The following is a 16,802-nucleotide window of genomic DNA, read 5'->3' as shown; positions in this document are numbered from 1 at the left end:
AACCTGCTAATGTGTATGTTAAGGTCTTCATCATATTAATCTGTTGCAAGTGCCTAGTGTACATTTTAGCAATCTCCCCCAAATATTTCTTTAGACTGGAACAGATGACAATAAAATTTAATTGGAACCATGTAACAAGAGGGGGTCCACTTAATCCTGACCATTTGTCAGTTTCTGTCTGCTATTGCATTTTCTTAAATATTTTACAGGCACCAAAATTTAAGAAAATCTTGTGAATTGCTTTAGGAGTAGACTTTGTGTGTACTTACTGGATTTTGGCACCTACTGAAGAAGGGAGCTTTGGTTCTCAAAAGCTCATACCCTGAAAATCTAGATGGTCTCTAAGGTGCTGCTGGAATCAAATCCTGCTTTTCCTGCACTCTGATTGCCAACTTTCCCCTGTACTAGTAACACTCAACATGTGGGTCTTGGCCCTTAGTGAGTGAGCTGCCCTAGCAAAAGCAGAAAAGCTCACTACTGGAGGTGGGCATGGACTGGGAAAACCCCACGTCAATTTTCACAGACCACGAACTTTTCACGGACTAGCCCAGTTCGTGGACCAGTTCGTCAGTCTGTGGTCCATCACTTCCGGCAGCTCTGGCTCTGCCCCCTTCACACCCAGAGAGCCCAAACTCGCAGAGAATCTTCAGCAGCCTCTCTTCCAGCCACCCTCCAAGTTTGGTCAAGATTGCATTTTGGACATCTGAGTTACAGACCCCCAAAGTGGCCACCCCCAGGAAACTTCCAGTAGATGCTGGAGTCACAAATGCCAATTGACTTGCATTGGCTAGGAGCACCAAAAAGTTGCAATGAGGCAAAATCAAACAGAAAAAGGTAGGGGAAGAGCCCCCTCACTCACCACACAGACACCTTCCCAGCCATGGCCTAGGGAATTCATTCTTGCTCCTTGCTCATATAGAGAAGAATGAGAGCTCTCTGGTTGGCAAGCAGAGCTGCCTATCGGGGTTTTCAGGGCAAAGATTAGCTGAAGAACATCCACCTCTCTGTTGCAGAATGGGAGCTCTCTGTTTGGCAGGCAGAGTTGCCTATCAAAGTTCTGGGGCTAAGATTGGCTGCAGAACATCCATCCCTCCGTTGCCTAGGGAATTCATTCTTGCTTCTTGCTCCATAGAGCAGAATCGGAGTTCTCTGCTCAGCAGGCAGAGCTGCCTATTAAGTTTTTAAGGGCTGCAAAAGGGCTGCAGACATCCCCTCCATTGCATAGGGAATTTTTTTTTAATATTTTCATTCAATTTTAGAACTGTAACAATAATCAAACAACAAACCAATATAATACATTGCATTTACAAATATTAACACAGTGCTTCAACTTTAATACATCAACAATGAGTGGTGTGAAGAGGGAGGTTGCAGATCTCTTGCTTCTATGAATTCGTAAAATGGGATCCATTTTTCCCAGAAGTTTGATCCCGAAGATTGATATTCCGTTTGATGTAGATTGTCAGTTATTTTTTCCATTATCAAATGGTTCCAGATTTTTGTAAACCAAAGTTCTGTAGTAGGTGGAGATTGGTCTTTCCGTTTGGTTGCTATTGCACTCCTAGCTGCCACCAGGAGAGAGTTGATAAGGTCTCTTCTAACATTTGGGATTGATGTCTGATCCCACAATCCCAAGAAGATTACTTTTAGCAACATAGGGACACTGTACCCTGTTATTTCCTTAATAATATTTAATATTTCTGACCAAAATTGAGATATCAAGGGACATTCCCACCAACAGTGAGCAAAATTACCCTCATTATTGCATTTCTTCCAACATGAGGGCGATGCTGAAGAATAAATTAAGGAGATTTTTTGGGGTGTTAGGTACCACCTGTGTATATTTTTATAGCTTTGTATTTTAGTTAATATAGTTGAGGATTTATTTAATGTTGATGCCCATGCTTTTTCCCAGTTGTCTAATGTCAGTACTTCATTAAGATCTTTATGCCATTTAGTTTGATAACTAAAATTGTTAGGGATGTTAGAGGACAATAGCAGGCCATATATTTTTGAAATCATGCCCCTTTTTTGATATTTTTTAGCATCCATGAATTGCTCAAATCTTGTCTGAGTTGCATTCATAACCTTTCTTATGTTTATTTGTTGGGTGACAGCTTGTAATTGCAGATATAAGAACCATGGAATTGAGCTTTGAAATTTTTGTTCTATCTCAATTTTGCTTATGAGACCATCCTTCGTTGCTATATCTTTTAATGTGATAATATCAGTAGTTTTCAGTGTTTTTGCTATTTGAGTTTTAGTGTCTATTGATATGTTTTGTACAGAAATAGGAGAGTGCCTCGACATGTCTGGTATTAATTTAGTTCTGGTGCTATCTCAAATATGTAGGATCGCATCAAGGAAGGTATTATTCTTTATTCCTTTAGGTCGTTTAGTAGGTGGGTTCCAAATTATTTCTTGTATTTTCCATTGGGGTGGTAACTTTTTGCAAGTCGAAGTCCACTCTGTTGTTTCGTTTGAGTGCCAAAGCGAGAGGAGATTAGAAAGTCTGATTGCTTTGTTGTATAATGATAGATCAGGGAAATTAAGTCCTCCGTGATGATTTTTTAATCTCAGAATTTTAAAGGAAATCCGGGGTTCATCGAGAATTGATAGATTGGTGCCAGGGTGTCTGAACTCATGGATCATGAACGAATGGACCAGCCCAAATGGACCAAAATTTGTGAAAAAGTTAGTCCCACTAATTGTGTGTTCATGAACCGGGCCATGTTACCGGAAGTGGTCTCCTTGCAAAATATGATTTATGGGGGAATTAGCAAGCAAGGAAGACAGCTATACGAGAGGCGGTAATGGGGATCTGTCACCTTTGTATACCAGGTCCCTTCCGACAATAGAACAAGCGAGTCTGGTGCTTAATATCAAACAATAACTTTTTATTGAACAGAAGAACTTCATGCACATACATACAACTTACTGGGGAAAATAATTACACATACACACAGAGTCCTAGGAAATGTAGCCAGAAATTGGGAATAGCGAGAGGGAGTAAATATATCTACCTATCCTGGAGAAGGGGTCCAGTCTGTGGTGAGGAGAGAGGGAGAGAGAAGCTTCAAACGTCCAGCAGCCTTGGCAAGGCAAGAGCTTAGAGCAAACCTCAAGGGAACAGCACTTGTGGATCCGGAAACGTGTTTGATTTGAATGGGGCCAGAGCTCTACCTTTATAGATAAAATGTGCCCAGAGGTGGAAGAGAGTCCTCCTACCAGTTAGGACAAAGACTTCAATGGTCAGTTCCTGGGTTAGACAAAAGGCTTGAGTACTTTGATTGATAGCTGCCAGGGTGTGTGAATGCAGATGCAAAACTAGTTCTAGCACTGCACAAAAAGGACAGTTTTTCTGATGAAGTACACTGGAGCTAGGTTAAGTGTTTTTAGGGAGGGGATACATTGTGCCAGGAATGACTGTCTGTACTTATGAATGTCATTTGATTAGCTCCTTAATCATGGACAAGAGATCTCATCATGGAAGGGGGGAGAGGAATGTGCTAAGTGGGGGTGACTCTGCGAGTCCTTTGTTGCTCTGGGCACCGGTGGGGCCGGAGAGATAGTAAATCCAATCAAGCTGCAATCACTCCTCATTCTAGGGCAACATTCCTCGCATGCCTGGTTTTCCTGGGCAGGATGTAGCAACGGCAGAGGCTCTCGGGGGGCTATACGGTAGCCATTTTGAACTCTAAAAGCTTGTACATTTTTAATATTACACGCAGCTATATGAAAACTGCTGTACAACTGGCGAAGGCCAGGCTGACTGCTTACAGATGGACCGTGTCTAATTTTGGTCCATTTTCCAGACCTTGCCCACCTCTACTCACTACCTCATATCCTGGATCTCCAGGATGAAAGCTGCTAACTGTTACAGTGTGTGCATTGTGAGAAGGTGTAAAACTCACCTGAGAGATGCCAGTTCCTGTGATGATTGTAATATGTTTTCTGGCTCTTTAACACACTTAGAAATACAGAGTAATCATCGGTTCATAGGATTTTTGTTGCTACATGCAGTTTGCAGTGTGGTTTTCTATAAGCTGATGAAGAAATTAATCTCAAAATATATTTGTTGAGTAATTGGTTTAAGTAGAAGTAGAGACCCATGGATGTTTGTAAATGGTATTTTTTATCTAACTTCAAGTCCATGTTTCATTCATACATATATCCATCCTATATCACTTCACCAGCAGATAGTAAAATCAGACAGTACTGTGGGAGGTCCCGTAAATGAAGCTCCAATTGGGACCTCCCCCGTTAAATAGCCACAGTAAAAGATCTTGCTCAGATTGGGACCAGGACACCATGAAGATGGCTTAATCCTCTGTTTTTTTGTGGGGGGGGGGGGTTGAAAATCCTCAAGGAGTTTCTATTTGACCCATTGGTTCTGATGCAGATCCCAGTGGGTACAGTTACATTCATCTGAAACCACAGATCTCAGAACCAGTGGTGATGAATGTTTCAAAAACTAACACATCTCCATGTGTATATCCCTGTTTTTGTGTGCATGCGCACATGCATACGCACGCTCCCTTAAATATACAAGGTACCCCATTTTCTTTATCCGGTTTCCACCATATCCTTTCACTGGGAAGTTATTAATGTTGGAACTTTCAAAGGTTGCCAATAAAAGAGTCAGTGTATTATGCAACCTAAGAAAAGGGGCAATAAAATAATCTACTATTAATGTTACAGAGAAAATCCTCAGTATGCTTTTGAATAATCATGGATAGCTAATTTTAAAGGGCAGAACCAAGGAGGTGAGGGGGAAACTTCATTTTCATTTCAAGGGAATATACCGTGTAGTTAATCTTTGCCATTTCACTCCATATTTTGACAGTATCACTATAGAACGTGATTAGGTCATAAACCTGTTCAACTTGTGGTCTAATTTTAGGTTCATTGGCATGAACTTAAATTATAGATTGTAGTTTTTGTGTTTACTGACAATGTAAACACTGTAGTATTTGTCTTTTTAAAAAAAAAAACCTGAGAAATTGATTTTCTGAGGGCCCCGCTCTTGAGGCCAAGCTAAGCATTTATTCAAAAATTGCCAGTAGTTCCATTTCCCATGTTGTCAGTAGGTATGTAAGTTCTGATTCAGAAATCCAAATAACACTTCAAATAAAAATAGTAATAAACATGTACATAATGCTTTCATATTCTCGGTTCTTTGCCAGCGTTTGTGAGACTGACATTCATTTAAGCTCCTGGGTCATGGGGTTGCTGGCCAGACATTTATCAGACATTTTGTGGCTGGCAGTGGTTTCAGTCAAGCTGGTTTTCTGCATGTTGGCAGTGATTATAGTAAAAAGTTCTATTCCATTTGTAACCTCCTTGAGCAAGTTTTAAAACCCAAGGAGGTGTCAAACAGAATTGATAATGCAACCCAAGGATACCTGATCACAGCCATCTGCCCACATTACTGCACCAAGATTGACATTATCCTTGAGTTGTATTTTCAAAGGCAAAAATGACATTTACTTTAAATGGAAACTAAACCTCCCAAGTGTCTTTGTGAACACATATGGCATCCATCTATATGTCATCATTTATGCCATATGTCTTTGCTCTCCAGTTTCACAAGTTTATCAACTTAAGTTGATTGATACAGGAAACAAGTTTCTCATTTGCTCTCCATTAGTCTTAATTTAACCCATCCCATAGTACCAAACCATCACAGTAAGCATCTCTACCTTGATTGTGGAGAGGATCTCCTCAAGTGCAAAGACAAAATGGAATCAGTAGCTCCTGCTTCGCTGATTGTCTCACTAGTGTGAAGAAACTTGACCTTTGACCTTCATGATCCTTGGTGGGTGCATATGAGCATGCCTTCCTACCATATCCTTCAGGCCTACTGGAATCCATGCTTACATGTCTTGCATACAACATAACTATACTGCCAAGTCTTGCATACAACACAACTTGTAGGTATCACTTGTTGAGATGTAAATGGTAATAACCGCAGTGTGTAAAAATGATGGTGTACACTGACATGTTGTTTCCAGGATCCTGGTTAACATACAGAATTTCCCTTGGATCTCAAATCTCTGGGAGAAACTGTTGGACACTGCAGAGTTAGGCAGGTCTCTAGGGAGTTTCTACTCCCATCCACACCCAATGACGTAGTTCTCGTGAACATCATGTGCAGCGTTCATTGATAGACTCTGCCACTTCCAGCCGGGAATGAGAGCTCACACGACTGAATGTTCTTCTGTTTTAGGAAACACACACATGCACACACAACCACCATCCTCCACAGAGGAAAGTAACAAAGAAAGTAAAGAAGTGTCCTAGCTCAGCCCCCAACCTGGTACCAGTTTTCTGTGTACAATTTGTTTGTTTGTGCGGGTGGTCCTTCAGTCATGCAAGTTCCCATCTGTGGTCTGAAGTGATACAGTCTGGCGGTGAGGCTGATGCTCTTTGCGAGAGCCCCATGGATGCTGTAGGGAGCGACAAGGAGGGGGGAGTGCCTGTGTGCCGCCTCTCGAGTGAGGTATAATTGACTTGCATCCTCCTTCTTCACAGGTGTCAGGAGCCCAGTGCCATGTCACTGTAGTCGTAGTTATGAGGATTTCAGTGCAGCCCTAAGAGTACTTTCCTGGTAATAAACCCCACACTAAAGAGACCCGAGGAGGATTCTGAGCAGCCCCGTTCGGGATGGCTCTCTTAGTGCAGCTTCACATTTGTCCAACGAGTAGTGGAGCATGAAGAGAGGGGGCATTGTACGTGTCAGAGGCGTTTTCTTTATTAGCCATATATCTTGCAGGACGCTGAAAGCAGGTTTCAGGGCTCAAGTGAAGCCTTGGAAGAGAATTGTGTATTTTGAGGCGGATGGCGATTTTCCTGTCAAAAGCTAGCAATCAAAGCTGTTCCCCCCCCTGAAAAGTCGCACTGCTTTTTCTCTGCTCTGATCAGAGCAGCTTTTCCTTTATCTTTTCTTCTCCAGTGATTATGCTCCTCTTTGCAGTCCTTCCTTGCCAGCCTCAGATGAGCACCGCTGTACTTCTCGCTGATGCTGATATGCCTTGAATAATTTTAAGCACTTTTATATCGCAAGCAAGGCAGTGCTCAGAATCCATTTCAGCAGTTGCTAATTTGGCAATAATGGTAGACTCCACAATGGCAATTAATGAACAAAGGAAGCTTGCACTTTGTGACCTAGCAACCAAGTTTCCCTTCAAACTGGGTTCTCTCTCACACACACACACTAGATGTCAGAGTCCCCAGGGAACAGCAGTGTAAATTGCTTTCTGTGTTGCTGATCATTCCCCATTTGATAGCCATCCTTTCTCTTATTCCTGCCACTCCTTAGCTTCATTAGTTACGCAGATTTATTTTAGACAATCTTCATTTCGCTATCCTCTTTCTGTTTCTTTATTATCTTACAATTGGTACCAAACAATGAGTATTTCCAGCTCTCCATCTATTTTAAGCAGTGGCAATCAGTAAAATCTTCCAACTGTGCAGTTTTGCATGTAATTCAAATAGGGACCATGATCTTGTTTGCTTTCTAAAATTACATAACATTAAAACCCATTTGACAGTTCTAGCTTTGCACTCTTCCTTGTTTTACTTACACATTGTGTGCCATCTTTATTTTCTACAAATTCACACATGTGTAATAGACAGCCACCCCTGTAACTACACAAATCCCTGTGGAATTGGCTCTTCGTCTAGTCCCCTTGTAGACTGGGTAGCTCAGGCCTATAAAGAGAAAAGAGAGGGAAGAGTGGGAGAAATACATACTTGTCCAATTTGAATGTTAAAATCATGTCCATAGAGGGTAATGAAATGTGTTAAACAGGATGTTGTAGAAATATTTGTGCTTAATTTATAGAGCCCTTGCTGTGTACTTTGATAGCATAGCCTACCACCTTGCTCAGCCAGCATAGCTTGGAGTGAGTTATTGAAGATATTGCTAGCTTGCTTGTTCTAATCCGTGCTAAAAACGAATAATTGTTTTTGTAAAATAATCTGCTCTTCTAATATACTTTCTAACAGTACTTATTATATGAGCACAAAGGATGGATTCTACAACCTACCCTGGGCTCTATCTGCACATTGTTAGATATTGTGCTATTGTTGCAGTATAGCAATCATTTGCAACTGGATTTTCATGTGTGGACAAGCTAGTGCACTTGCATTTAGCTCAGTGAAAGCACAATAGCCCACAGTCCATGGATGCAGATGTAGGAACATTTAGGCTGCTAATTAGGAGAGCTTGAGATTAGAATACCGAAAGCCTTCCTTGGGAGGTACGTGTGACATCATTTCCACTCGGGGGATGAGAAACATGAATGAAAATTCAGTGATTTTCTCATCCCCCTGGAAGTCTTCTATAAATCTGTAAATTATCAGTCTGAGAAATGTATGAGAAGGTCTATGAGAACAGTACATTTGAAGATCAGAAGCTTTTGCCTGCTTCGAATGAACATGTTTCTTCAATAATAACTTAAGCTGTCTTAAGTACCCTGCCACAGTTGCAGTCGTAACACATCGAGGATTCCCCCCACCCCATATAAAGGCTGATAGCAAATCTAGCCAAAGCCAGAAGGAATCTTGGGTGGGCAGAAATGAGAAGGGTCTCTGCATACTTAAGGGCCCGTACATACGAGAGTCTCCTTTGCTAGTTTCAATGAGGGCAACGGTGTGCTTGCACCTGATCGAATCCTTGCTTTAAAAGGAGAATTCTTGTACATGAAAGAACATTTTTAAAATGTTTAAAAATGTAAAGTAAGGATTTTTTTAAAATGACATTCGGAGTGTCATTTCTTAAACAAAAAGCCTCAGCAATCTAACAAAGCCGCAGATAAATTCCAGTTTGTCTGGCAAACTGATTTTGAATTTCTATGGCATTAACTAGAGAGTGAACCCGTGTCGGTTGTGAAATTAGATCGGGATCTCAGTGGAGTGGCCTCGTTTAGCCCTGCTGTTCACATTCTTTGATCAGCAGGATCTGAGTCCAGCAGCACCTTAGACACTAACAAGGTTGAAGCTTTCAAGAGTCGAAGCTCCCTTCTTCAGACAGATAAGGTGTCGAATCCTGCTGTTCTACTGCAGAACCACACAGCTGCCCAGCCAAAGGAAGGTTTTTTGATGAGTCAGAATAGAAATGCCGTTTGTGACTTGTATGTATTTCCAGACTTCATGGCTGCATATGTTTTCTATACCTAAGAGGATTGCAAGTATAATTTATTAGTTAAAAACTCTAGTTAGCTTTGGAGAGCAAGAGGTGACTTTCCAGTTTTACAACAGCAGGATCTAACAGTTTATAGGAGTACCACATATCACTCTTGTATAAAACATATGCATGATACAATTTTGTTACCGCCTTGGGTAGTTTAAATGTATGTTTTATTTTTTTTTCTTTCCTTCAGAATCTCCTGGTAAAGATATTGGTCCCACCCTTGGTCTGAAGAAGTCGAGCTCCCTCGAGAGTCTACAGACGGCTGTTGCTGAAGTGAAGAAGAATGAGCTTCCTTTCTACAGGCCCAGGCCTCACATGGTCCGTGGCAGAGGCTGCAATGAAAGCTTCAGGGCTGCCATAGACAAGTCGTACGATGGCCCTGAAGATACAGCACAAGGTAGGTCAAGGACTTCTGTCGTCTAGGATCGGGAAGTTCCCGTTGCAGTCGGTTGGGAGTAGTGTTCTAAGATACTTCACTGTTCAGAGCTAGGAACAGTTAAGTAGTTGTGGGTACCAATTTAGATTTTCTATACAATAACGAAAAGGGGCCTCTAAATTATTGGGAACCTCGTTCGGCTCCTGATGTGGACCAGCCTCTTTGGTAGCAGGGCTGTCCTACAACTGTACATGATGTTTCAGCCCAAAGTGGTCCATGTGTCAGGTCACGTCTGGCCCAGGCTTCCCAGGCTGTGTGGTGCATACCTTCTGTTTCCTTTCTGTGTATCACATGCTTCCTGTTATTCAGTACTACAGGAGCTTTAAATCTTTTCAGACTGGACATCCTTTTAATTTTTATGTACATATTGAAGTCTTTTGTTGTTTTCCTTGTTACTAACAGAGAGTTCACAAGCCCAAGAGAATGATGATGGCGCCGCTAGTTCATATCATAAGTCACGTTGCAATCATAACAAACTGTCTTTTAAAAAAAATCAGTATAACACCCAACCTGGAGTCACTTAGGCCTTCCCTTAGAACTTTTGTGAATTATTTTCGACAGTACCAGTCTAACTACAAAAGGTACATTCATAAATTTTGAAGTCCAGTTATGCTCTATTAAGTCTGTTAAAAAACAAAACTTTGTGTGTGTCTCAGGAGGCAATTTGAAGTTATGTTTGGGGTTCATTTTGACAAGCCTTGCCATCAGTATTATTCCCATATCTAGTTATTAGTTTTAACAACCAGAAAATATGAACCTATAACATGTCTGTTCTTAATTTAGAGTACAGCCTGGTTGGAATTGCCTTTTTATGGTTTTCTCAGTGTATAAAACTCAATGGAAATGCATTATATTGGAACAATTTTTATAACTTTTTAAAATGAATAAATAAATACCAGCTCTGTAATTTCTATTGTTTACATTTTTTTCATAAATGCCATTCTCTAATCCCTGCTTATTAATTATGTCTATCATCCCATTGCAGATGGCCTTTCTGATAAGAGCTCTCTTTCTGGTCAGGAAGCGCAGAACTTTGAACCAATTTTTCAAATGAACTCTGAATTACAAGTGACAGAAGGCAAGGTAAAGAAACACAAGAGAAGCAAAGAAAAATTGAAGATAAAAGAAAAGAATAAAAAAGTGAATCCACAGAGCAAACCTAAAGAAAAGGACAAGAAAGAAGAGACTGAGGATCCAGAAAGAAAAACAAAGAAGAAAAGTTTGGGTGCCATGTTGAGGTATGTTATATTTTCCTTTTTAAAAAACTTAACCAAGTTTAATATTAGTACTGTGTTAAATCAAGATTCAGTCAATTCAACTTTCACGTTCTCTCCTTTCAGTGCATTTGCTTCTGTGCGCTGAACCTCATTTGCTGTGGATTAAGAGCTGCTTTATATGTCATATATGTTACTTACTGCAGCAGGACTATATTAAACGTTTTAAAATCTTGAATTTTTAACAATTATTTTATTAAAACTCGTATCCCACCTTTCTTTAAAAAAGAACTGGGCAGGCCATAACAAATAAGACTATTAACTTTAAATACATAAAGTACAACAGCATCAGCCACATTAAAAATATGGCAGAATCATGTGAATAAGGAGGAAGATCACTCATGTTGGAACAAAAAAAGTCTGAGTCGACCGGTCAGCTTGATCATCTTCTCTTGAGACAATGTTCTGCAAGTGCGGTGCCATCATGAAAAAGGACACATCATCAGCATTCAGGGAGGAGATAAAAAACGGGCTAACATCAAATCTCTTCCAGATGGTATTAAGGGCACAGGAAAGTACAGGCAGGAGTGTGAATTCTGTTGTATAGCATAAGGAGGAAATGTGTCATTAATATATTTTCTGATGTAGATATATGGATTGATGTTTTTCCATGCAGGAATAGGTGGCATAGGAAGAGTTTTACACAAGTGGCTTGTATCACAGATGATTTGCTGTATACATGTTCATTTCGTGACCATGCTTTTGACCTTGGAGATGCACTGTACTGTTTTGTTAGGTTGGGTTGACAGTTTCCTCCTGCAGTTGCTGCATTATGTACATTGGCCAGCCAGTTTTAAAATACGCGCCAGCTGCTCTGCCATCTCTAAATACCATTTTTGTGAACACGGACATTGTTCAAGGAGTAGGACTGCTTTCACATGGACGTGTGTCTAGGAAGCTGACCATAATGCGATAAAACCAGCAGTGGGATAGGACCTTCTGGTGTATATCCAGAATGCAGATTTGCTGTGGATCTAAATGTCTCTCGTCTTGTAGTTCCCTTGACAAAATGACTTTTCAAGAGATTCTACCTCATTATTCCATAGAGAGTGCTCATGTCGTTTAAGACACTTTCCCATTAACTGTATGACTTCATGTCTCGAAACAGGAATCTAAGTGTTAGGATAGGAATGATGAATCAAGAAGCGAGGGCATTACTGCTAAATGATAATTTAATTTGTTGCTGATGATGGAGAGTACTGTCAAGTCATAGCTGACTTATGGCAACCCCTGATGGGGTTTCCAAGGCAAGAGACTAACAGAGGTGGCTGGCCATTGCCTGCCTCTGCATTGCGAGCTGGTCTTCCTCGGAGGTCTCCCATCCAATGACTAACCAAGGATGACCCTGCAGCTTGAAAAAATAGTGGTTACATTTTGCTAAAGTAAAGAAGTAGATTGTTGTATATTTGATACAATTTAGGTATTAGACTTTAGGCTTTCATTACATTTCACAGTTGAGTTTTAATAACAGGATGTCCGCTCTGTTTCTTACTTAAGATATAGTGATGTAAATTTGTGGATGGACAGAAAAAAAATGTATTTTCAGAATGAAGGTATCTCAAAATACAGCTTGAGCCTTTAGTGGTCAAGAAGCACGGAGATCTGGTAATATGGTTGCCAGAGATGGCCGTAAATTTAATCCTGATGATCAACAAAGAAGGCCTTTAGTACGCTCTATTTTAGGAATAATACATTCTTTAAAATCTATTAGACGCATAGAAAATGACTGCAAGGCTGTGTCTTCTGGCAAGACACCATGTCAGTGGGTAAATGAACACATGCACACACACACACAAGTTGGCTTGAACAGGTAGCAAGAAAACTGATTTCTCCTTGACGACTACAACAAAATTAAGACTTTCAAGCCATCCAAAAGATGTTGACCCCTGAGGAACATTAATTTTGTATTAGCATAGGAAATATAAATTCATGCAAGCACACATATACTTAATTTTGAAGATGGCTAACAACTATCTTATACCATCTAATTTTACACCACAAACATTTCCATTGTCAATATTTCAGGTTTCATTTCAGATGTGACCACTGCACCCTCCTTGTACATCACTATGGAGTGAGAGAAGCAGAAATAAACAGAGTCGTAGCAGGGGCTGTACTCTTAACCTTTGACAGTCTTGAGGAGAGCGAAGGAAGATACAAGGGCCATAAACAGAGTCCAAGCCAGTGCTGTGATGTGTACTGAGACTTTATTTCAGTTGAGGATGTAATATCAGATTATAGTAAATTGGATAGTCTGGTTGGTAAGAGACATTGAATTACATTATTTTAAATTTTAATTTATGGGAGTACTAACTACATGCCTAAAGGTATAATGGCAACCCCATAATTCAATGGACAGTTCCTACTAGTGATAGAAAAATAAAATAAGTTTAAAGGTAAACCAGGAAAGGTCTCCCAGAGCTCTAGAGGAGTCCTAAATGGTTAAGTAATGTATGTGCTTCCTTAGCGATGATGTTGGTTTCAGAAAAGCCAGTTGATAGTCAGAGGATGTAACATACCTTTTATCATTTCAGATTTTAGCTATATTAGCTTGTTGTGTTTTCTGTACTCCACATTTTGTTAAATCAGTGCTCGCAGCTGTTCACTAAGAGGAAAATTTGTATTATGACCTGTGTTGCTTTCTTGCATATCTACATCCAGGTTGCTACATGAAGTCTCCATCTCCCAAAGGCTATTCAGTTAGTCTTGTGAGTAGTGGCTTCTCTGTAAATACCTGTTAGCATGATCTTTCTTCAGTTGCAGAGAAGGTGTCACTGTTACAAAACACAGACAAGTCAAAATTAAAGGAAGGAGGATCGTTGCCTGGAGTGGTAGCCCAGAATTGTAGAATCTTACAACTGTGAAAAGCTGCTATTTACTTGTAGCTCTGGATACTACTTTAGAGAATGTTTGCTTTCTTACTAAAGGTTACTGTACTGTAACCACAGCTTAGAAAGCCTCAGTATCTGTGTAGTCAGAACTATGTGCTGTTCCTTTAACAATTGGTACTCATGGGAATTGTAGTCCCCCCCTCCAATATAGAAGTTTATTGTAGGCTTCCTGTGAAGGTGTTAAAAGTTGATGGTCCTCTTCCTCCCTTTGTTCAGATCTTACCCCCTCAAGCAAGGATGCAACAGCTATCATGAATTTACTATTCTGGAAGCAGCTGGGAAAGATGCTGGCTTCCAGGTAGCTCTAACGCGCTGCCTCTTTCAACCCAGATTTAAAGGAATCCTTACTTACAGTTAGAGCCAGTGAACAACACATGGTTCAATCAGAAGCAAGATACATCTTTATTGGTCCAGATTTATTTGTAGACTAGCGGTAAATTCATGATAGCTGTTGCATCCTTGCTTGAGGGGGTAAGATCCGATCAAAGGGAGGAAGAGGACCATCAACTGTTAACACCTTCACAGTTACACTAGCCTTAAATTTTGTCTAGGTGAACATGGTTCAGAAAAAAAATTATACAAATCATGCTGCCCCAACCGTGCAAGCATATTGTTGTGTTTTACTTAGCACTGCAGACAGAGCAGGAACTTTAATCTTCCACTTTCTTAGGACTACCTCAGCCAATGCAATTTGGGTCAGCGTGAAGATGGTAATCCTCATGCCAATTTCTGGGTGCTTAGTTGTGCTTAACTCAGCGCTTGATCCCTTCAAAAGGAAGTGGCAGGAAGTGTATCTTTGAGTTGACTAGATGATGGGTATTAAGTTCTTAATTTGTAGCCTGGTTAGTTTACTTTTCTGATCTGAAATCATCTCGAGTGTATTTTTCCTGCTGCAAAGCTGAAGCTTTGACTTCATTTCTAAATTAAGTTAAATAAAAAACAACCTTTTAAATCATCCAGATAATGTGACATCTGTCTCGCAAAACTGTTGCTCTGTGGCCTGATCCCAGAGCAGTTGTTAAAGGCATAGTGTATAATAAATGTAATGTGACTGTGGCCCTGTTATTACCTTTTCCAGATAGTGGCTGTAAAATTCCTGGGTTTACCCTTTTTATGGGTCTGAAGGTAAGTTAGCTGATGGACTGCAGCCATACCAATGAAATTTTAATAGCTGGCTCCCTATAGGCAGGGGCCAATAGGCTGCAAGCATGATGTTTTGCTTTATAAGGTACAGACCAACCCTGCATACAGCATTTCCCGAAGAAAGATGGGGGAAAGGATAAAATGCAGAGCACCCAGGCCCTTTACTATATTTTCATTCTGCATGTAGACATTAAAAAAGCATGGTTGGTTTTGGCATAGCACCCTCTCTCTCTCTCTCTCTCTCTCTCTCTCTCTCTCTCTCTCTCTCTCTCTCTCTCTCTCTGTCTCCTGAGCAAAAGTAGTTTCATTATGTTGACTGAGTTAATGGTGGAACAGTGGGCTATTAGTAGACAGTCCTCATGGGTTCTAAAATTCTGTTTCAGCGGGAACTGTTTTCTCGTACATATTTCCTTTATTAAGTGTGCTGGAGCAACTAATAACGTACCTAACATTAATTGTCTCTGTGCTTTTCTTATTTGGAAAATATTCATTTCCCTGCTAACAATTAGCATTGGAGTATTTTTCTTCTTTTCACAGTATGAGACTTTTTTGCCTTCTTAATTTGCCAGTTTTGCTTTGAGCTAAGCACCTGAGTGATTTTAATTTTTCATTTTTAGCTGGAAATGGGAGGGGGACCATTTCCTTGGTACCAACAATGTACTTTCCACTCAGGCCCGAAGTATTGACTCTGCAATATGCTCCTGAGTAGGGAACATACTGGTTTCTGTTCACACCTAGTCCCTATAAGCCCCACTCAAGGGAGTGATATGTGCTGCAGTGGGCTTTCTTTGCACATCTGCAGGTGCCCAAACAATTCCTTTGTGCGTTGAAGACTGATATAATCTGTGATGTGCAGTCTCTTTTTGGATTAACGGGGTCCATGATCCGGGCTCTGCCTGCTTCTCTGTAAGGAGGAGTCACCTGCTTCTAGGAGGTGATGATTACACAATTCCAAGTCGGTGCCCTCCACACTGACTGTAGCATGGGATACAGAGATCTAGTACTGGGATCCATGCACCACCCACATACCTTTTTTGGATCTTTTGTAGGGTAGAGAGCTGCATAATCCATTTCTTGATCACATTTAATATAGATTGTAAAGAAAGGCATGCATCATACTGTAGAGAGAGAACTAAATTATAACCAGAAGATATTTACAAGGTTTTGTAAGGCCTTCAGTTTTTGTTTTTATTCCCAGATTTAGATATACTATATAAAACTGTCAGTTTTTAAATAAAGCTACTATATTTTAGTGTTTGCATGCACCGGGGGGGGGGGGATGTAAGAATTAATCTGAGACAATTCACTTAATCTTTTTGTCATATGTTTTAAAATTAAATACATTATAGCACCCTTCTCTTTCTCCCACCATCTTGATGACTCCTTAGTTGCAGTTGTCTTTGTCAAAAGGAAAAACAAGAGGAATATTTTCATATTTTAAAAAATGTTCATGTGCAAAGGCAGCTAAAGATTTGTTTGTTTAATTAGAGTTCTATTCTTCACTTAGCATGTGTGCATAAATCTCATTAATGTTAACGAGTTAGGCTAGTGCACCATAGAAGGCAATACTCCCCTAACTCATTAATGTACTTTGATAATAAGATGACCTATATTTGCCAAGCAGATCATAACCAAGCTTACAGCTAGTTTTGTATTGAAGAAAAGGACTAGAGAACAAAAAGTTGAACCTTGGAAGAGGCAAAGCGAGTCATGTATGTTTATAAGAGATGCTTGAGCACTTTGTCCTAAAATTACTTGTTTAGAATTTTAAACACAGGCTGATTCCGCACACGTTGGATAATACACTTCCAATGCACTTTAGCAATCATTTGGAAGTGGATTTTTTGTTTCACGCACGAAAA

At 40.2% G+C, this 16,802-nt stretch overlaps 1 protein-coding gene across 4 annotated transcripts in view; it reads left to right on the top strand.

The window, feature by feature from the left end:
- The window catches only part of PARD3B (par-3 family cell polarity regulator beta), a 946,974-nt gene that overhangs the window by 554,083 nt on the left and 376,089 nt on the right, over positions 1-16,802 (top strand). For all 4 annotated transcript variants that reach the window (XM_054971073.1, XM_054971072.1, XM_054971071.1 and 1 more), the window contains 2 exons: positions 9,387-9,593; positions 10,618-10,870. In XM_054971073.1, coding sequence (XP_054827048.1) covers positions 9,387-9,593; positions 10,618-10,870 — 460 coding nt within the window. The remainder of the gene's footprint in view (positions 1-9,386; positions 9,594-10,617; positions 10,871-16,802) is intronic.

Source organism: Eublepharis macularius, chromosome 2, assembly GCF_028583425.1.
Source record: "Eublepharis macularius isolate TG4126 chromosome 2, MPM_Emac_v1.0, whole genome shotgun sequence".
In the NCBI taxonomy this organism is placed as follows: Eukaryota; Metazoa; Chordata; class Lepidosauria; order Squamata; family Eublepharidae; genus Eublepharis; species Eublepharis macularius.
The sequence above is the reverse complement of the archived record's forward strand: the minus strand, read 5'-3'. Positions and strand labels throughout refer to the sequence as shown.